Here is a 22,948-nt window from a genome sequence, read left to right as displayed (position 1 = left end):
CGCCTCCACCAGAGCGTGTGGTACTGGGAGACTGCACACTGATTTCATACACGCTCGTTCAGACAGAAAAAGAGCTCTGTGGAGCAGAAATACTTCTCTTATTAGCAAAACTCATTCACCTGCACGCCACATTGAGTGCCTGGCAATTTCACAATAAATCATGAGAGATGCCTATGGAGGCCGAGCAGCAGGCTGAAACTCCGCCATGGCCGTGCCCTCGCCTGTCAGTTTAGACACCCTGAATCATTTTGGGTTCAGCGGCCTCGTTTCATCTCAGATGAACTGAAAGGTCATCTCACACACCACCTGACCAACATGCCTCTGGCTCTTCATCTTCCAGTGCTTTCAGTGATTGCTCATTCCATTTAGAAATGTCACACCTCAGTGAAATATTTCACTGTGGGTCATGGAAAGAATTATTTCAAGGAGGAGAATTGGCACTATTTAAAGCAGTGAGAATATGTGCTCTTTTCAGCAATAATTAATCCATCTCTTTTGAAATATGGGTAGAAATGATTGGTGGTAGTGTAAGCAATCTGAGTTTCCTTTTCTGTGTCAGGCTGCTGGACTTCAGGCAGACAACAAATGTGTTACTTGAAGCTATTCATCAGTCTGAAGTGTTGTTAAGTGAATAAAGAATGAGTTGGCCCAAGTCCAGCCAAGTATCCGCTTGAGACTCATCAGCCTAAACACCTTAAAGCTTAACAGGCTGGACAATAGCAGAACAATTTGTACTGCCAATATCTAAGCTATTTAGATTACCTAAGACTCTCTGACTAAGGCTGTCAACTTTCCCTTATATGTTGTTTCCAAATGAGGGCCATTACAGCAAGATCTAGCTTCACTGTCACTAGGTTTGTTGAGACACTTTTGTAGCAGTTAGCACAAGCCTGCTGCAGCAAGTGAGCCATTTTGTTAACAGCTCACACTTCCTGTACAAACGTGTGGTTCCAGAGTTGCTGACAGTGACACTTGCAGGACCGAGCCCTGCCCTACTTAACAGACTGCAGGGAGGAGGGCAGGCCAAGTTGTCAGCAGCGCTAGGTGCTCACTGCTTAGATAAACCTGGAGGATTAGTGGCCCAGTTAAAGTTGGGGCAAAGAGGATTAGCCTCTTCTCTGAGGTGGTGAGAGATTCCCTGTGTCCTTCAGTGCAGCCGGCCTCAGAGAGAGAGAGGAGAGGGAGGAGAAGGATGGGAGGTGAGCGGTAAAGCCCTTGCTATCGTGAGAGCAAAACACTGCTAAGGAAAAGAGAAAGCCAAGTTTAATGATAAAAGGTGAAAGGCAGTGAACCTGCTCATAAATTGATGCCTGCTTGTAGCTTCATTAGGAAGCCAAAAGCCCATAATTACTGGCCAGGTGTTCAACAGATCTGAGGTTGAGTGTTGTTAATATTTCATAAAAACTGACTGATTTCTACAGACTTAAACATTTTATTCTAAAAACAGTTTGCCCTGAGAATCCAAACATTTACAGCTAAGAAATAAATAAATGGATGCATTTGCATCCCACAGTAACAGTAGTATACATGCGTACACTTTTTTTCTCTGGGATGTCTGCGACTACCTGCAACACAGCAGAAGAATTTAGACCTCTGCAGCCCTCAGCAGGCCAATGAAGGAAGTGCATGTCATTCAGGGAAAGACTAAAGTGAACTCATATTTACTGCATTCAGTTTTTGAGAATTAGGCTGAATTCAAACCTCATCAAAATTCCAGCAAAGTTAAATGTGTTTTTCCATGTAAAGCAAGATACTGAGACAGTAGGTTAAGAGAACTTAGGTAATTATTTGAAGTTTTGTTTCAGTATCTCAATATCTCTTATTAAGTCAAATGGAGCAAGATATAGCTTAGTCACTAAATATTTAGATCTCACATGTTTTAAAATTATGGAGAAAAAAAAGTAAGAGAAAGGTCTCCAATTTCAGCAGGAACTGAAAAGGAGACAACTGCATGGTTTATAAAATATAGTCAGTGTTTACTGTTTTGTGCAGCAATGTACAAACAATATAAAAACGTATAAACTTGCTTAAGATATGTAAACATGATGAACAATGACCTGTAACCTTCAACAGTTGAGAAAACAAACCATTTGGTACGTAGCACAATAACACATACACAAATGCCCACATGCAATTAATGCGCATAAAAAGATGCTGTATAGGGCAAAGAGCCAATTGTGATGAAAACACTGCAGTAAATAGGGGGAAGTATATAATGGCAAGGACTGAGAGTTGATTATGCAAATACACCAGCTGCAAAGGAACAATAACTGCAAATTCAAAGACAAGCCATAACACGGAAGGCTATTGTCTTGCATTTGCATATTTACTTGACAACTATAACCTGCTCATCATGCCCATCTTGTTCAGCATAATGTCTTTGTATTCATATAATAATGCACACATCAGAAATTGGCACAGTACATTGTTTCAGTTCAAAATGAAAGCGGCACAGCCTGAGCTTACAGTCCAAGCCTAAGCCCTTCAGAGTATTGTATTTAATTATTACAATAAAGAGAGAAAATATACTCTACACTCATAAACTTTCCACCTAAAAATAAACATTCAAATTGGCATGCAGAATATATTCTTTGTGGCAAGCTCATCTCATAAAAGGTAAGGTGAGCAAAGCCGATTTTCTATTCTATAAGTCTATAAATATTTATCAGAAAATTTTCTTGAAAAATAAATATCTTCCATGGAGATTATACCTTCAGATTTTTATCAAAGCTTTTGCTGCCGAGCTGATGCCATAACATAGTAATTATGTTTCTTCTGGCGATATTTTTCTTTTTTTCTGTAAGAATGTAAGAACATGCTGAAATATTCCAACTCTTAAATCCCTGAGTAATCTGTCACTGACATGCAGAGGTAAAGAGCATTATGGTATCAGGTTTTTTTATACATCCGTGACAGCTTTAAAACAAAGTAACAATCTGCAGCTCATGGTCTATGTAATTAAACTTGTCTCTTGTGTTATCTCAGGGTTTGCTGGTAAGTGTACTTTGATGCCGTATCTCTCTTCATGTTTAGCCCTCTGTCCTAATACACTGAAAGTGCTGTAATCCTTATTAAACTCACTCCGAACCAAAAGAATAGGAAACATGTGCAAATTAGTACACTTATTGGTCAAACGGTCCCCTGCAGAGGAACCCCATTGACGATGATGATGATGATGGCTTTCTGCACGACTGCTCCTCAGCTCCGTCACGTCAGCGGTTCCATCTCTATCACCAGATCTTGAGGCTGAGGACCCCTACTTAACTCCATGATCCGTGGGACCACTGTGGACCAGCGATCTGAAGGGATGAAAAGAAAACCTTTTTATTTAGTGTGGCCCACACAAATAGACATCGTACAGGCAATGCGTTTCATCAAAAAGGCATGATGACAATCTCACCCCTCCTCAGGGCTCTGACGCTCTGCTGCAGCCCGTTGATTTGGGTTGTCTCAGTCTTTCCTGGATCCTCGTTGATTATCGCCAGGTTCTGATTCCAGTGACACCAGTTAACCTCGTCCACTCTGATGTGATGAAACACCATTAGGATTGAGAGCTGTTTGAGAGTTGCCTCTGAGTGACAGTCCCCACGTTCTAAATTTCAGTTTGGTCTGCAGACCCCCTCATAAAGTACATTGTGTTGCGAGCAGCGGTCACTACTGTGGAATGACATTCTACCTTAAAGTTTTTATTCTTGCTCATATTTCTGTGTTTTGGAACATGGGGTAGTGATCATTCATTTGAGCTCAAGTTGGTTTATTCTAATGCAAACACAGTGAGGTATGTGATGAATCATCTGCAGCGGCTGCATGCTGATTAGCACACTGTAAAATGTGAGGAGATGTAGTAGTGTGATATTTCAGTGTCTCTGGCATTTGTCACATAACATGTATTGGAATATATTCAATCTTTCCACTTTAGACTGTATCAAATCTAATTTTAGTATGTTTATAGGCTCAAGAGATCACGTCATGGAAAATACCTAAAACACCAGCGTCGATCTGGTGTGCCATCCCAGTTCGTCCCCACAGTCACCATCTCCCCTGCTCGAAAAGACCTGCGGAGGCAGACTGGGAACGAGCGCTCGATGTCCAAGATGGTTGTTGCCCACTGTGAGAAAAAATGTATGCAAACAGCTGAAGGGAATAAAACTCACATAACATCAATAACTACAAAAGTTATGGCATCAAATCAGCTGGAATTTGACTCTCGGGACTTTAACACGTTGATATATGCTAGACAAACACATGATGGTACATTTTGAAATATAGTTTGCCATCATTGTTACTGTAAGCAAATAGACATGATAATGCAGCGGATAACCAACTTTGTTTTCTTGACTCCTCTTTTGAGCATAATTTAAACATTTCCTAAATAATAGACTGAATTCTAATGTGTAAGTCTAAACGGAGACTCCTTTGTCACCTGAAGCTTCCAGATCTTCTTGCTCTCCTTTGACACCTGCCCCACCGTCTCCCCCATCAAAGCGATCAACATGTTGAGCAGCAGCACAAAGGTGAGAATGATATAACTGACTAAGAGGATGAGAAACACTGCCGGGTACTGTGCACTGTGGACCATCTCCAGGTCTCCCATCCCAATGGTCAGCCGGAATAGGTCCAGTAAGAAAGTGCTAAAAGTGTCTGGGTCCCTGCAGTTGGGGTAGGTGGGACAGCCCCCATCACACTCTGTGCCTGGTGGAGGACACGCTGGCAGCAGGGACACTAAGGCTGTGCGGTGGAAACAAGGGAGGCCACATTACGCATTCATGAACTCTTAAAAAGGAATAAATGTAAGAAATAAGCTCATTTTCTTTCTTACTAAATGTGATGAGAAGATTTGTGCCATTCTCCTATTCTTTAAGTATGAAGCACAGTCACAAGCAACCCGTTAGCTCACCTGAAGCATATCCAATCATGAAAAGCACATATACCAGCAGAAATCTGAAAAGGTCTTTGAAAAGAATCTGAAAACAAAAAAAAAGGCAAAAAAAATAAGTTAGAACACACAAAAGCATTTGTGAGGACTTACTGCTGCTCGTATCCTTATCTAACCTTCTGTATCATGATGCTGTAGGTGCCAGTGAGCTTCAGGCCTCTGGTAAAATAAAGTGTGTTTATCCAGCCCAGGACAAGTGCAAACACCATCACAGAGACATAGGCCTCAATGCCAGACAAGTAAAGAGCAGCTGTGACGACAATCAGTACAGAGTAGATGAAGCTGAAGAAGACAGAACATCATTTTGTCAATGAACTGGAACTGCTGCTAAAGTCTCATATGAATGCAGGAAGTTGTGAGAGTTATTATTTGGTATTCTAACAAAATGTAAACATCACAGCTCATGACTTGATTCAACATTGGTCAGAGAGGTGCGCAACATCCTCTGCTCTATGTTTGGATCATGGGTTTAATTAAGATATAAAACTAAAAACATGCCAGGGAGAAGCCAGAGAAATTAATTAGAAGACTCAATTAAGAGGATGCAAAATTTGCCTTGGGTAAAAGTCATCAAGAGACATGGGAGGAGCTGCAAGAACAGAGATACAGACTTACTACAGCAGTTGAAAGGATCCATCAATAAATAAAGATTTCACCCCGGGGCACTTTTTCAAGAAGAGATCCTTCACCTGTACAGAACAGCAGTTATGTCTCCATCATGACTCAACAAAGCTGTTGCAACAGGTTTGTGACAGCAAAGCAACCAATGATCAAACCATAGCAAGGTGTCAGAATATATCAGCTTACATTTGTGAGGAAGAAGAAGCCTCCTGATGTCAGTGTTATAATCTCTCCTACCATCCTTAAGTAGTCAGAAGATGTGCTGTAGGGGTACGGAGGCTGGAGGAAAAAAGACGAAGTTCATTATTGACGACCATTTTACAGAGATTCTTAGCAATAACTGAGTAAATTGAGTTATTAAACTAATAAACTGAGTCTTAGCAATAACACAGATAATGTACACAATATATAATAAATGTTGTAAGTAAGAATGTGACTAAACGGTAGGTGGAAGCTTGTCAAGTTCGAAGTTTGTTTGTCTAATGTCTTTTCTCTGTCTGTTGAATTAGAGGAAAATAACTACGATTACAATATTTTTTAACCAGTAGCTGGTAATCTTAGCCTCACATCAGCATTTCATCCCCTGTTAAATTATAATTTGTCACACTTTAAATTGTAGCTTGTATGCAAATGTGTTCAATTCTAAGCTTTAAATAAAGCTGGAGTAGTCGTTTCTCACTGCAACAATCTTTATGACAGTCAAAGCTAACTACTGGCTGCACAGATATGAAAGTGGCGACAATCTTCTTATCTACTTCTTTTAAATCATGGCATCATGACATAATCCCTTTACTTCTTACAGTAGCTTGGATGTAGCCTCGCCTCTAGAGAATATGAAGACATGTCATTCCTTGGTATACGTTTGTCACAATTTTGTGGATAAAAACTTGTTCATGTGGAACGCTTTATTTTGCAGTGATTTAAGACCCACCGTTCCCTGTGTCGGGTGGTAATAAGCCACCAAGGTGAAGATGATCATGGTGATGAGGTAGGAAACCACGCTGATGTAAAAAGTGACAGCAGCAAACTTCTGCCATTTGGCCCTCAGCAGCTCGTTGATGGGCTCTACAGCCAACATCTCGTGGCGGTTCTGACAACAGGATCAGAAATACAACACTCACGTAACGTGATAAAGATAATAAAAACAACTGAACGTTAAGAAATCCTGATGTTTCCACCCAAACAGAATGTTTGAATAATTCTAGGCATTTGATGCATCTACTGAATGGTTTCATGGTTTCTGTTAATGTATGTGTAATGTTTTTTTTTAATGCTGTTAATATTCTGACGGTGGCTTAATATTTCACCTTAGCAAAATGACAAAGTTGTTCACCTCATTGCGACTGTTGTAGACGAGGATTTCCAGCACCGATGGTTCCTCTCCACATGTATCCAGGGAAGACAGGTCATAAAGCGAGGAGTACACTGGACCATAAGCCCAGTCTTTAAACTTACGTGACAGATGACGAACTTCTTCATCTTTGATTTCACGTCGAATAATGTGTTGGAAAACCTAGAGGAAAATGCACAGGCTGACCTACAGACCTTTCGGTTTGAACACGATGACAAAAAAAAAAAAAATAGAAGCACGATGGCCACATTATTCTTCACCTACCCCTATCTTGCCAAGTTTAGCAGCCATCATGAGAGGTGACATGCTGTCATTGTTGAGTATTTTCTCCAGACTGCAGTCTGGGTAGAGCTTGGTGCACTTAATTAGCAGCAGGTCGTACATCTTTGTGAGGAAACGGGTGTTGTCCTTGGTGTTGTCTGCGATGTGCACTAGGGCGTGCAGCACCGTGTTTCCACGTGAATCCTGGCGTCGCAGGTCAGCCTTCTTGTGTGAATTCTCAGTCAGGTAGTGCACGATGTCAGGCTGGTTAGTGCATGCAGCCAGTGAGAGGGGCAGCTCACCTATGCAAATGAGGAAAGAGTGCTCAGTTAAAACTGAAACAAGATTAACAGAACTTAATAGAAACACAAAGAACTGTATTTCAGATTATAAAATAAACTAATCAACAGGAGAGTTAATTAAGAACTGTCGCTGGTAGGTTTTCACAAAGCATACTAAACATGGATCAAAGATCTGACTCAAATCCCCACCATGAAAGCAGCACAATTAATGGCTGTTTTAGGGAGGGGCACCATGGGGCCACAGTGCCAAAAGCAGCTGCTGAAAATGAGCCGTTGCCATGGGTGACAGATTACTTTGTCACCTCACATAGAAACGCTCCTCTTCATGGATTTGCACGGGTGCATACAGAGAGTTAGCGTGAGTCTAAATCCCATTAGCCATCAGCCCAGCCAGGTTCCTGTTCACCTCGCCGCAAAGCTCCGCAGCAAATTACTCACACTGCGCTCAGACACGCCGGGATTTGAGAATGACAACCATGCTAAGTGAAAATAGAAATCATCTCCTCTGTGGTGAGAGAGAAAAATGATACTTGATTGTAATCAGATTAGCAACTGTTAAATTTGGGTTGGAGAAAAAATTAACAGACCTCAAAACACTCTAAATCTACCTTTGTTTTAAAAAAAGAAATATTTGATTATTATTATTATTATTCATAACTGAGGTAAGGCCCTAACCGTGGCCAGCAGAGGGCGGTGTTGAGTTTAGTGTAACGCCTCTGATTTCCCTGTCCTCTTTAAGTTAAAGTCAGTGAGGTGCTGCGCACTGACAGAGGATGTTTACTTTTCCTAACTGTAGAACACAGACACCTTTCACTGGACACACATGACATAATACTTGTCTTGTCATGTGTTTTTGGAGCATTTCTGATGACAGTTTCTTGTGCAACACTTCAAAAACATTTGGAAATAAGGTGGAGTTTACCTCAGTAGTATCCCAACTGTATTAGTCCTGCCAAAGCAGCCACATTAAAAACTAAATTGGGTGGGGCGTAATGTCACTTCCTTTCTGTGGCAGTAGGGCTGTCTCTCCCAGAAAAAACTTTCCATGACTTAAAAATTTGATCTTGGCAGCTGCTGACGTATACAGAACAAGGCACAGATGGCAATTCTAAGTTACCAAAGGCCGAATAACAACTTATGAGCAAAGCTGTAGGAGTGGAAAATATAATGTGGCAGTTATGTCATAGAAACCTCACACATATCGCATCATTACTAATGTATAAGGCAGTAAATTCAGTCCCAGCTTTCCAGAACTCGGAATGAACTGTTGAAATAATGGAAACACAGAAGTTCAATGAAGGCTGCAGTTTGGAAACAAAGATTTTTGAGCAGTCGTTACCAAAGTAGAAGTAGCCCCCCTCGTCTTTGGGCTGGAAGAAGCGCCCCCTCGCCTGGGCGTGAACGTCTGCTCCCTGCTCCACCAGGAGCTCCACATACTGCTTACAGCGTCGCTCAATGGCAATGTGGAGCGCCGTCTGGCCTGACGGTGAAGGACAACGTAAGAGTTACTTGTTACGGCGTAAACATTTAAAACCCCTGCTTTGTGTTGTGTTAAACTGAAAACATTTCAACTAAACGAATGCATTGTCAAACATTTAATTACGAAATCAAGATGAGATTAGTTTATCAACATGACATGAATTCTTTTTTTTTTTACTTTGTTTATTGAACATTTTAAACATAATAAGACAGACATTGTTGGGTCAGAATAAAAATATAAATACAATCAGTAGCCGCAAAAATTCTGTTAACTCCCAACCCACCCTGACCACCCATCCCACCCACAGGCCAACAAAAAAAAAAGAGAAAAAAGGAAAAATAATTAAATAATTATAAGTAAATAAATACAAAATAAGTAAGGAGGGGATAAATGATTAAGAATATTGGTTTAAATAAGTAAGTACAAATACATAGAAAGTTTAAACTTACAAGTTTGTCAGATATTTAAATATCCTCAATGTCAGACAGAGCTAAGGATTCAAAATACCTTAAAAAGAGATCCCATGTAGCATGAAATAACTTGGTGGAACCTCTACAAGAAAACCTCAATTTTTCTGTTTTGAGGTTGTAGAGCACTTCTCGCACCCAGCGGACATGTAAAGGGGAGTGAGAGACTTTCCAATTCAGTAAGATCAGCCTTTGAGCGAGTAGAGTGGTGAAACCTATGGCTTGTTTCATTGCTTTCGGCAAGTTAGAAACAGGGGGGATACCAAAAATTGCAGATACTGAATGCTTCGGATAGGGAATTGAAAATTTCTGTCCAGACTGGTTTCAGCTTAGGACATGACCAGAACACGTGTGAATGATTAGCAGGGGAAAGTTGACATCTGCCACAGGCATCATTTACAGAGGAATACATTTTTGCATGACATGACATGATATGACATGACATGAATTCTGTGAGCAAAGTTACACAACAGTATGTGTGTGGACTTGTGCCTTTTGCCTACAGGAATTCTTTGTGTTTAGATATGCACAATCATGACTTTGAGGGTGGAGGTAAAGAAAAAAAAGCACACTGGAAGCTATGGAGGACAAAGAATACATATGTTTACAGGTTGTTTCTATGGGGTCAAACACCAATGAAATTGTGCTTTTAAAGGCCAACTTCCATCGTCATTTCATTAATACTGCTGTGTTCACCATTGTTATTGAATGCATTAGGCGTCGGTTCTGTTTAAAAAAAATTATGGTTGCTTTATTTCAAGCTGTTTTGGTGGGCAGGAAGAAAGGCTTGGTGAGAAACGACAGGGTTTTCCGGTCCTTCTCATGCATATCGGTGACGCGATAATGAGGCGTCTCTGATTGGCTCCCTCCCATGAATGAATGAACCCCCCCCCCTCCCCGCTCTGTGTGTATCCGAGAGCCTGCAAGTTTTCTCAAAACCTGTCGAAGATCAAACTTAAACACAACCCATGCGGTAATAATTTAATCAAGCGTTTTCCCTAACCAATATTTTTCACCTCACACGTCAATGTTGCAAAATGTAGGCCTATACAGCGCAGCGCTGAAAATCGCGCGGCAGGAGTAGTGATTGTGGTAGACTGCAGAGACTGTTCGTGGCGTGGAATATACAACCAAGATGAAAAGGCACAAACCCATTTTTGAATATTTCAAAGCAAAACTAGTAAAAAGCACAGCATCATCTGATGGGACAGCTGTGCCCCAATCTTCAACTGTGGACCAACCAAGCAACAGAAGCCCCTTTCACACTGAGGAATAACCCGCGTTTAATTCGCGATTTTAGCGTGTCCGCTGTTCCTTTCACACTGATGACCCGGGCTGGCGCGTCAACTCGACTCGCCTTTCGACCAGCGTCGGACCCTAGTCTTCTTGCCGAGCCGAGTTTGATGTGAAAGCAAGTGACGCGGGATGGACGTGGGCGTGGTGTGGCGTGAGGAGTTTAAAAGACAGAATGGACAGCTGATTCAGAACAACAGCGACAGGTGAGGACAAGTTTTACTCTGTTTTACATCAAGTTACACGGGTCACCTAAAACGCCAAGCTTTCACATTGCTCGACGCGGGTCGAAGTGGCAATTTGGACCCGCGATGGTAGCGGCTCTCAGTGTGAAAGGGGCTAGTGACGAATGCTTCAACTGTACGCTAACCGAACCAAAGCTCGCTGAGGCTAGCCATGGGCACTGTTCAAGTGAGTGCTGCAGGGATCTTACAACGCCAGTAATCCCGTTGAGAGAGTTTCCATACAGGACTCTGTTTAGTGTGAGCAGAATACCAAAAATGCAGTGATATGGCCCTGTTCTGCATTTTCACAAATCAGAAAAAGGTTTCACGAATCACAAACAAGGTTTTAATGAATCAACAGCCTCTTTAGAATAATTCCATCCAGATTTGAGCAGTCTAAGTAATGTAGTTTCCATACAGGACCCTGTTTAGTGTGAGCAGAATACCAAAAATGCAGTGATATGGCCCTGTTCTGCATTTTCACAAATCAGAAAAAGCTTTCACAAATCACAAACAAGGTTTTAATGAATCAACAGCCTCTTTAGAATAATTCCATCCAGATTTGAGCTGTCTAAGTAATGTAGTTTCCATACAGGACCCTGTTTAGTGTGAGCAGAATACCAAAAATGCAGTGAAATGGCCCTGTTCTGCATTTTCACAAATCAGAGAAAGGTTTCACAAATCACAAACAAGGTTTTAATGAATCAACAGCCTCTTTAGAATAATTCCATCCAGATTTGAGCTGTCTAAGTAATGTAGTTTCCATACAGGACCCTGTTTAGTGTGAGCAGAATAACAAAAATGCAGTAAAATGGCCCTGTTCTGCATTTTCACAAATCAGAGAAAGGTTTCACAAATCACAAACAAGGTTTTAATTAATCAACAGCCTCTTTAGAATAATTCCATCCAGATTTGAGCTGTCTAAGTAATGTAGTTTCCATACAGGACCCTGTTTAGTGTGAGCAGAATACCAAAAATGCAGTAAAATGGCCCTGTTCTGCATTTTCACAAATCAGAGAAAGGTTTCACAAATCACAAACAAGGTTTTAATTAATCTAAAACCTCTTTGGAATAATTCCATCCAGATTTGAGCTATCGTAGTAATGTAGTTTCCATACAGGACCCTGTTTAGTGTGAGCAGAATAACAAAAATGCAGTAAAATGGCCCTGTTCTGCATTTTCACAAATCAGAGAAAGGTTTCACAAATCACAAACAAGGTTTTAATTAATCAACAGCCTCTTTAGAATAATTCCATCCAGATTTGAGCTGTCTAAGTAATGTAGTTTCCATACAGGACCCTGTTTAGTGTGAGCAGAATACCAAAAATGCAGTAAAATGGCCCTGTTCTGCATTTTCACAAATCAGAGAAAGGTTTCACAAATCACAAACAAGGTTTTAATTAATCTAAAACCTCTTTGGAATAATTCCATCCAGATTTGAGCTATCGTAGTAATGTAGTTTCCATACAGGACCCTGTTTAGTGTGAGCAGAATAACAAAAATGCAGTAAAATGGCAGAGAAAGGTTTCACAAATCACAAACAAGGTTTTAATTAATCTAAAACCTCTTTGGAATAATTCCATCCAGATTTGAGCTGTCTAAGTAATGTAGTTTCCATACAGGACCCTGTTTAGTGTGAGCAGAATACCAAAAATGCAGTAAAATGGCCCTGTTCTGCATTTTCACAAATCAGAGAAAGGTTTCACAAATCACAAACAAGGTTTTAATTAATCTAAAACCTCTTTGGAATAATTCCATCCAGATTTGAGCTATCGTAGTAATGTAGTTTCCATACAGGACCCTGTTTAGTGTGAGCAGAATAACAAAAATGCAGTAAAATGGCAGAGAAAGGTTTCACAAATCACAAACAAGGTTTTAATTAATCTAAAACCTCTTTGGAATAATTCCATCCAGATTTGAGCAGTCTAAGTAATGTAGTTTCCATACAGGACCCTTTTTTGGGCGATCAAAATGCAAAAAATGAAGTGAAATGGCCCTTTATGCTGAATTGGATGCCAACTTCAGCGTCGTAGCAACAACAACATGCAACAACAACGATCCGGCAAAACTGAAAGGGGAGGCAGGAAACTAAATAGGGAGAGAGAGTGATTGGGGAGTGAGTGCAGCTGAGGGAAAAAACACAGGTGAAGTGAGTGAACTAATAAACAGAGTGCAGGGAAACTAAGACATGACAAAAACTAAAGATGGACTGAAAACAAAAGCATAACCTAAACATGAAAACTAAAAACAAGAGTCTCTGGGCGTGACATCTGCATTGTTTCTGTAAATTCGGGAACACAGCCTGTGGAGGTGACGCAACACTTGGAAGCCTAGTATGTGTATGTAACTAGGGGTGACCCTCCCTTTTTCAGAAGGAGCGAGTAAAACCGGTTTTTAGTGGAAGTTGGCCTTTAAAGGAATAATCCGGAGTAAAATGCACTTTAGGTCAATTTACGGGATGTTGGGAGTACATACGTTGAGTTGACATCAAAATCATTTAATTCTGATGTGTTTTGAGAATTTTGATTTGACCGTTTTCAGCCAAAAGTCGTTAGCCTGGAGGAGAGTGGGGCATATGGTATCGCCGCTACAAAACGCTATTTTTACACCTCTTCTACAGCTCCAAACAACATAACACTTACGTGGTAGTGAGTAGAGGGTCCCTAAAGCCAAACAGAAGTGTCCCGAGGTCTTCATGTGGTCGGATATAGAGTCCAGAATGAATTTAATCAAGCCAGTATCTTTCCGGAAATGCTCCTGCTCCAGCTGGCATCTTCAGCGTAAAGTCCGTATAGTAGAGTATAGTGTGGAGTAACACGCTCTGGAAATTCACAATTTCGTTGCCGTTTTTTTTTACAAACATAGTCAAGTATTTCTTTCGAAAGTGAAATGAAGTTGTATGCAACAGCAAAGCCTAGCTTACTAACAGGTTGGAATCTTATAAAACGTCACGCGGGACATAGCCTCCTGTTTACGGAAGACGTCTTTTGCGTGACTGGACTGTGTTTTTTTTTTTTTTTAAATAAACTTTATTAAAGCTCTTCAAAAGTATACAAAACAAGTGAGGGACGTATTCTTGACAGTGTTTGTGACTGAACTGACCATCACAGAAGAAGGACAGGTGTGTGAGCAGATTGTTGAACAAACAGCGGAGCAAACTTTTGGAGTTATGGTGCGTGTTTATTCCTATCCTGGCTGCGGGACGCGGATGAAATGGTATAATCCTGCGAGTTTCCACAGGCTGCCTTTTCACGACTCACAACTTTTGAAACAATGGCTGCTGATTTTAAAAATTGATATGAACACGCCGGTCGACACATTGAAGCAGAGAGACTTACGAGTTTGCAGTGCACATTTTGACCGGGATGAATTGTGAATTTCCAGAGCGTGTTACTCCACACGCGGCTCTCTACTATACGGACTTTACGCTGAAGATGCCAGCTGGAGCAGGAGCATTTCCGGAAAGATACTGGCTTGATTAAATTCATTCTGGACTCTCTATCCGACCACATGAAGACCTCGGGACACTTCTGTTTGGCTTTAGGGACCCTCTACTCACTACCACGTAAGTGTTATGTTGTTTGGAGCTGTAGAAGAGGTATAAAAATAGCGTTTTGTAGCGGCGATACCATATGCCCCACTCTCCTCCAGGCTAACGACTTTTGGCTGAAAACGGTCAAATCAAAATTCTCAAAACACATCAGAATTAAATGATTTTGATGTCAACTCAACGTATGTACTCCCAACTTCCCGTAAATTGACCTAAAGTGCATTTTACTCCGGATAATTCCTTTAAGCATTTCACAATCTCACATAAAGAGTTCACAGACTATTAGAAGCGGCTGGATATTATGTCTGTAACAAATAAGGCCAGAATGTTCAGAGTTACAGCCGTTAAACATACATCCTGTAAATACGTTCCTTTTCCCTACCTTGGGGTCGGACCCACAACCTGGTGAGAAGGCAGCAACCTTCAATAAAACACAGCCTTTGCCAGCCTCAGCTCAAGGGGAAAATGACAGGATCACAGTCTTAAAAACTGCTAATATCCATTGCCTAATTCATTACACCACAACTCAGTTTGATTTAACAGCATGTTAGAGGTTATTTTCATACCTCTGTAGAAGACATCCCTGAAAGGCGTATTTATAAACTCTCTGAGGTTTCCGGTCTTCTCTGCAATGTCAACCAGCAGTGGGATGGTGTTGTTCCGACCGCCATAAAGGTTCAGCAGGGCTTTAGGCAGACACGTCTTACCCGTGGATAACTCTAGTAGACAAATTAGATTTAAACAAAGAAAATCTTCAGACTTAGACCGATTTTTTTTTTTTTTTTTTTTTTTAATAAAAATAGAGCTGTTAGAATGGAACAGTTGATATTTCTTTGTTTAGTACCATAAGTGTGACACAACGCCCCCTATACCCTTTAGCCCTGTCCACACAAAAACTCTTTGCCTATTACACATCACCTTGTGTGAGAGTTGGCTGCCAGTAGACATTCTGGGTGCCAGCTAGCTGTATAATCCCCTTGTAAATTTCCCACCCAAAAATTTGTTGTCATCATATACCAGTCAATTATCTTTGTTATCTTTGAAGTGTCACTTCAAAGTTGAGGTTACTTACCAGCCCACCTTGCATTATTACCAGAGCTTTCACCTGTCATTGGTATAAGTCACCAATAATGTTATAGCAGTTTCACTGCCATAACATTTTGTCTAGTCTTAGAGCTTATCTCTTCCTCTGAGGACACCATTTCAAGGCCAAATGCTGCTCTTTCAGATATACTGTTTTCAAGTTTGTACTGATGTTTATTAATCTCTTTCAATAGGCCATTAACATTACTTTGAGATAAATTTAACTTCAATTACTATAGCATTTTAGTATAAATGCAGTCTATATGATCTCCACTGATAATTCGGCTGACTCATTATGACGGCATGTATATCTGCTGGAGCAAAATGTGACTTCCCGTTGGTTCTATTCATGAGTTCACAATAACAGAACATAGCCAGGGTTTCAGGACTGTCATGAGTAACTAAGGAGAACAAACTAACAAACAAACTAGTAAGAAATAATGAGAAGCAGGTGTCAAACCAGCCACTCACTTTTAGAACTTATCGAAAAAAAAACAACTTTAAAGCCATATCTAACTCTCTCCCAGAGTCAGCAGTGTGCTGTGATTTCTCTCTGCTCGCTGTTATAAGCCTGAAACAACTTCTCAGACACACACAGGAAGCCTTCCAATGGCCCGCCTTTAACAGGACAAAGGCTGACATCACTTCACCTTTACTCTCCCACATCCTCCGAGCCAAAAAAAAGCCCAGACAGAAGGCGGAGGGGTGCAAAAGGTCAAAGATCAAGCAGCCAGAGAATAAGACTGAGTTTCCTCTTTAGAGAAGGGACAAACTCAAAGATTAGGGTTGGAAATCTGAGAGAAACTTTTTAAAACAAAAAGATCATGTAAATTTCTTAATTAAAGACATTAAAGATTTACCTCTAAACTCCTCATCTGTCAACCTCTTCTCTTGACTTTGAAGATACTCCAACAGGCCCTCGAGGGCCTCAGGGTCTCCACGTGACACACAGTCAAACAGTAGAGAACGGTTAAATATTTTCATTACTTTTGGTGGGTCGGAGCCTTGATCCTCATCACAAGATACCTCAGTTTTACTAAGAGGACACAGAAACATGGCTTGATGTTATGTCACACATTGTACTTGCACCTGGATAAGGCAATAAAAGGAGGAATTCCTATTGAGTTTTCAGTCTGATTCACGTCTCGTTGATATAAACTTAAGAATTAAGCAGCTATATGTTGCACAAACCATCCTTTAAAGAAAAATCAACAGTCCTGAGTGCTCTGATAAATGGACCTCTGTGTGCATGAGGCAGGTAGGCAAGCCAGGAACAGGCAGCAGCCTAAATATGTCCTCAACGGCTGCAGAGCAACCAACAACATGCCCTCTGTTGGCTCATGGAAAGGTGTGAATGGAAGACTGCTTTGCCAACTGTGAGTGTGTGTTTGAATGTGTGCAAAGCTCTCTGTGTGGCACACCTCTGTCTACAAAGCTACAGCATAGAGTGTTTTTGTTTTCATGACCATATTTTTCCAAAGTGGACTTTTACCCATGGAAAAAAAAACCCACAAACATTAGCAAACACTAAACCTATGTGACAAAAGGAGCACACGATCAATAAATCCTGACAACACACAGGCGTTGTAGTGGACAGACAGTAAGGCTCTTCTCACCCTCTTGGGAGCTTCTTCTTGCGTCTCTTCTGGTTGCTTGCCCTTCCATAGGTACCATAGTCAAAGAGTGAGTCCATAGGTGCTTTCTTAGGGCCTGGAACCACATTTGACTCATATATGGTGGATTCCAGTAGGTCCATTGGATTGGAAATTCCCTTCTTGAAAGCACCGTGAAACTTCATCCGCAGGTTCTGTCTGCTGTCTGTGGGCTGGCCAGGCTGGACCACCTCAAGGGCTGAATCCTGGCTCGTGTCCTGAGCTGACTGGGAACCATCCTCGCTTTCAAAGAGGTTTGATAGCTCAGACAGGGCGAAGGGTGCAGCACTCTCAGCCTGAACAGCAACGCCATTCCCAGAGTCTTCAGAGGGAGCAGCTCTGGCAGCCTCAGACCCAAGGGTGTCTGCCCTGGACAAGGCGAGGTGGCACCTTCTGAGGAGAGCAGAACGGCCCTGGAAGAATAATGAGGAGAAAATTATCTGCATTAGATGGATTCCCTTTGGGTGGTTAGAAAAGTCTTGTTCAAGTGGAGAAACAAGTTCTAATCCATTCAATTTAACCAATTCTTTATGATAGCATGAAACACAAATGTTTTACTTTGCACAGATATGTATGTAATTGTATTATCTTTGTTTTAAATAGGGGCTCTTGCTTGTCAGAACAGAATGTAGAAAGAGTCTTAAATTTGAAATAGACCCGATCATTTTCCAGGATCCATGAAGTAGAACAAATGAGGAAGCTGTAGTTGGTTGTAGTCACAAAATGCTGTTTTAATCACAATCAATGTGAATGTGAAGTTAAACAAGATTTCCCCAATGATGCCTGTGAAAATGTGTTAGTTGGGATCCTCGTACATTTTGCCCTATTTAGATGGCAATGTCAAAAGCCCATATTCATAAACATATGTATGCTCTTCAGCTTGAGAGTTAATACTTTTTTTTTTAAGTTTTAAAACATCAGTGGAGTTGTAGATTTATATTTTATATTTATATGTTCTTCTTGCAAATACAAGAAGAACATTTGTCCAAATAATAAAACTACCATATACCTAAACAGACGTAATTTGTGACGTCTCAACTTTAAGTCAAAAGTAAATACATCTGACATTTAATCCATCCATACCTCATTCATCCCTTTTATCACAATGACGTTCAAAATTCTTCTTTAGTGGAAAGAGAAAATTATCCTCACGAGGGGTCTGCAAAACAAAGGGAGAAACAAGGAAGTAAAATACTGACAAAGAAGTACACACATGGTGCAAACGTGTTTGACTGAAATGACACAACAAGAGCTCTATTGCACAGAGATGCGGTTTGCGGAGGAGTTAGAAAAGGAAGGTGCCGAAAACCAACATGAGTCTGTTTGAATCACTCCACCTGTTTGTTTAACAAAAAGCTCAGGATAAAAGACACATTTTTCTGCCACTCTGGGCTCGCACAAGATAATTTGAACTACGTGATCCTGATTCCTGAGTTTGTTGTTAACAGTGACAGCCCATATAAGCCAGACTGCACTGCAAAGGAGCAACATAAACATGGCAGAGTTTATGTTCCACAAAAGGGAACGGAATGACTCATAACCCTGCCTGACAAACAGGATTACCATGCCTTTACACTTCAGTGGGCACCTGGCAGTAAAAAAAAAAGGAACAAAAAGAGTCTGCCCTTAAAAACCGTTACAACAAAGTAAGAACAAAGAATGGCTTTGTTAAGTAGGTTTGTGTGAAGCAGACAGAAAGAAGTCCAGAAGTTAGCGGCCCTAATGTCTCCTTGGAGCTTGGGAAGTTCCTGTTCTGTCCCTGCTGATGTGACATTATTGAGAGGGGAAGGAGGAAGAAGAGTGACCAGGGAGTGAAAGAGTGGAAAAATGTGATGTGACAGATGTTAACGGCTCCAACATTAATAATCTTGAAAATACAAAAAGAAATACAACAAAAAATATGTAATTTTATTTTCTTAAGTTGGTTTAGTTAAAAGAACACAGAAAATAATCAGGGCGACAACTTTTTTTCTGATAAAATAAATCACATTAAAGTAATACAAAAGGGATTAAAACAAATAATAATTTGAAAAAAGCACAAGCTATCCATTTCCACATTCCTGACATGGCCCATACGTTTTGGGCGGTGCTTGAACTCCTTATTAAACTAATATCAAAGATAAATAGAGATATATTTCTCCTATGACACGTCTGGTAAAAAGCATTAAACATTACTTACCCCGTTTTAAGCAGCTGATTCATTTTTCTTCTTAAAATTCTCCGCAGCTTTGTTCCATACGCCTCAAATGTATTCCCCCTCTCTTGTTGAGCGCTCCTGTCCGCCTCTCCAGCTTTAATGTAACTCCAGGCTGATGAGAGAGCTCAAACTAAAACTGCTCTGTGTATCCGACCGCCGTTACAGTTCCATCTGAACAACGCAGGCTTTCACAGATTTTGGGTGGGACAGAGTGGCCGCCTCTTTGGCAGAAAGTTGGAACATACGCAAAAAGCATAAGTCGCAGTACTGCGCGTGGCCGCTGTGAGCCGACCTTATAATTGAGGCGTATTCAACCAGGTGCCATCCTGTCTGAAACCTCCTCATTCCTGGCAATTCAAAGACAAGCATCATAAGACATGATGTTCGCAACTGAATATTTCAATATAGGGTAGTCAATGTGCAGGTACACTAAAAATAAAATTTTCTTCATATCTAAAAAGAGTGTCCCAAAGTTATCCTATTGATTTGTGTTAACTGACTTATCCCTTTTGAGCAATTTTAAGACTTGTCACCAATGCTAATTTAAAAGCAGAGTTTAAAAGTTCATTCTGAACCTTTTCTTCAGTCACTGTGCCTCACTTTGAACACGACCACTGAGGGGAGTGGTTTCACAAATACTGACCCCTTTTCCCAAATCACAGACTGGAGTGGATTTACAGAGGTGGCGCTGCTACGTGAAGGTTACCGCTACTCTACAACCAGGAAAGTGGAGAAGAAAACAATGCCGCTGTCAAGAGCAAGAACTATCGCAAGCCAAAGCTGCCATGTCTTGCCATACCGGTCTGCCCGGGTGACGTATTTATCCGGGTTGAAAACCGGATAACCCGGATTTTGTTACAGCTCTATGCACCAGTCGATTTTTGTAACTTGGCGGCGCCGAGAACAACGTCGTTTCACAAAGCTTTAATTTTAGGAATACAACTCCTACACATGCACTTCGCTGTTATTTTGAATCCATTTCCATGCATTTGTTCGTGTAAAAGTGTTTTCCATCAATATACATTGCCGACTAATGTTTTGTGCTTTACAGTTGGTACCTGGAGCAGTTCCTCTTAACTCAACAAAGTGGTGGCACAGTGGTTAGAGTGACTGCTAAGCATGCAAATCTCTTGCGGCAGTGCAGGTTCGAATTCCGCGGTAGTTGTATCAGTTTTCCCCTCATACTCTCTCTTGTCTCTAACCAAGCCCGTTTCTTAAGTTTTTTTCTTCTTTAGGTTATCCCTTGGCCGAAGGCCAGCGACCATGTTTCAACATGCCTCTTAAAATAGCACCTTCGAATCCCGTGTGAACTCTTGCGTACATGAGTTATGTTATCTGTAATCAATCAGGAGCAGTGGCTCTATAAACTTCAATGAACTCTCGCTAAAATTTAAGTTACTGTTATGTTATCTGTAATCAATCTAGAGCAGTTGCTCCATACATTTCAATTGTGCACCCCCCCATCAAATTAAGCTGTATCTAGTTTTTATGTGTTATTGGACAAAAATGATTTCTTTTTCATATCCATCTGTTCCTGTTAACGGGCCTAACTATTCTATAAGGAGTAGCCACACTGAACTTACCATTATCCAGGAGATGTTCCAGCTTGACTATTATGTTTTATTCAGCTTCAAATTAATTCAATGCCCATCAGAAAACATGTAAAATTACCAATGACTAAACTAACAACATAGCCTGTGTTTATGTGTACATGTAGTTCATAATGCTGAAGGAACTGAACCAGAAAAAAAACATTTATTTATATTTACAATATTAACAGTCTTTCTCACTCCCTCCGCCCCACCTTCTGAGCTGCATGTAGAACACTCATTTGTGTGAGGTGATCTTAATGTAGGTGATCTTAATGTGAGCTCAATGTAGTATAGTAGATTTGAATCCCTTTAATGATCCCAAAGGAAACGAAGGTAACTAGCAGCCTACACATAATACACATTTCAAGACTATCAAATGCACTTAAACCTGTATAAAGGCAGATGGAATAGACGATACACTCCAAACATGTCACAAACAGATGGAATGTATTGCCCACAGCTAAATGCATACAGACAGTAAAACACACTGCGCAAAAAGAGCAAAACATGTGGGTCAACCAACAAAATCATATCACTTCTTCTCATTTCCCCTTTCTGAGGTGGGGGAGCTGCTACGGCTCAGGCAGAGGTGCAACGGAGTGGTGTAAAGCACAGAGTGGTAGTGGTGTGCGTTGGTGTGATGCGCCTGGGTGTGGAGATGGTGGAGCCCTGTTGTGAGGTTGGCTGTCATTTGGAGAAGAGGCACAGCTGCTGGCGGTGGTCGGATAAGTCTGGGTGCGGAGACAGTGGGACCCTCCATCTAATGTTGCTGGTGCCATCCTCTGAGAACTGGCTCTGTGCCTGTCAGAAAAAAAAAATCCATGTTAGGGTCAGTGACAAGGATTTGCATAATGAGAAATTATACAATGTTCCACTACACTATTCTAAATGCTTCCATCAGGTTTGCTAAAATGTATATTTTGGTTTTCTGCTATGTAAAAAATGCCCGATTGCCCCTGAATATGTCAAATGACAATAAAACACGGCAATAAAAAGTGTAATATAAGTGAAAGTGCGGTTGTTAGCTAATATCATTCCATCCTTTGAAAATTGATTTTGTTGGGATTATTTAAGAATGGAATTGTATGTGGTATTGCTGTACAGAAACTAAAAAAAAAATGTTGTCAGCACATTGGAATAGAGGACTATTGTAAAACTTAGAAACTATGAAATGTCCTGCAAAACCAAAATATATTTATGGAAAATGTTGGCTACACTAATAGACACAAACTTTTAACCAGTCTGTATCAATTAGTGCAACACATATTTTCCATATAATTATCTTGATTTTAGTGCCTGTTTCCTTTGTAAAGGCCATATTAACATTTAATTATGCATATGTGAGGTTCTCTTTCAAACTAGCAGGTGTTGTGAAATAGAGATATTATACAAACAAATCTGTAACTCATAACAATTGTAGGGTACCCTAACTATTAAGTTGACTGTGTGTGTATGTTGAAATTTTCATATGGTGCAACACCAACACCAACACCCAAAATATGTTGAAGACCTTGAATTGAGTCTGAATGGTGTGCAGGACCTTCTCCAGCACATCCCATGATTCTCAATGAAAAGGGATAATGATGTCCATGAACCAGCCTGCTGCAATGAGTTGCTTCTCATTTCTTAAACAATCATGTCAGAAGACGCATCCTGTTGTTATGGAAAAGATTTTAGTCTGTTTAAAATGGGTGCAATCATTGCCATAGGCAATCACTTACACATTTAATGTCGGCTCTACGTGAATGTTCAGCTACAGTATGTACTCAAAGAATGAGGACAGCTGACTTCCAGGATATAGTGAAAGACCGGCTTATTCTATTAATGGTTTTGTCTCTGCTGATGCCACAGGCATATTTCAAGATCACAATGCTACAAATGCACAATGATCACAATGCCACAACGATCATTGGGCTCAAATTTTGAAAGTGTTTCAGAG

General features: G+C 40.7%; 1 protein-coding gene across 1 annotated transcript; it reads right to left on the bottom strand.

The window, feature by feature from the left end:
• Window positions 1-1,955: 1,955 nt before the first annotated feature.
• On the bottom strand, window positions 1,956-19,686 carry trpv4 (transient receptor potential cation channel, subfamily V, member 4). The gene is made up of 17 exons (XM_075468016.1): window positions 19,400-19,686; window positions 18,304-18,379; window positions 17,185-17,633; window positions 16,429-16,604; window positions 15,052-15,204; window positions 8,811-8,951; window positions 7,173-7,471; window positions 6,891-7,070; window positions 6,489-6,647; window positions 5,744-5,836; window positions 5,552-5,625; window positions 5,053-5,218; window positions 4,898-4,964; window positions 4,424-4,728; window positions 3,981-4,108; window positions 3,401-3,522; window positions 1,956-3,299 (listed from the first exon to the last, which is right to left on the bottom strand). The coding sequence occupies exons 2-17, from the start codon at window positions 18,310-18,312 to the stop codon at window positions 3,208-3,210; spliced, it is 2,613 nt and encodes an 870-aa protein (XP_075324131.1). The 5' UTR covers window positions 18,313-18,379; window positions 19,400-19,686; the 3' UTR covers window positions 1,956-3,207.
• Between the last annotated feature and the right edge of the window lie 3,262 nt (window positions 19,687-22,948).

The sequence above is a fragment of the Odontesthes bonariensis genome, chromosome 6 (genome assembly GCF_027942865.1).
Source record: "Odontesthes bonariensis isolate fOdoBon6 chromosome 6, fOdoBon6.hap1, whole genome shotgun sequence".
NCBI lineage: Eukaryota > Metazoa > Chordata > Actinopteri > Atheriniformes > Atherinopsidae > Odontesthes > Odontesthes bonariensis.
This window is presented reverse-complemented; position numbering and strand designations above follow the sequence as displayed.

Bases quoted from the DNA above. Each gene is read 5' to 3' on its own strand.
- trpv4 (XM_075468016.1), bottom strand. The intron at 7,071-7,172 runs GTAGGTGAAGAA...ATTTTCCTCTAG, and splicing joins CTAAACTTGGCAAGATAGGG to GTTTTCCAACACATTATTCG. The intron at 5,626-5,743 runs GTAAGCTGATAT...TGTTCTGTACAG, and splicing joins GCTTCTTCTTCCTCACAAAT to GTGAAGGATCTCTTCTTGAA.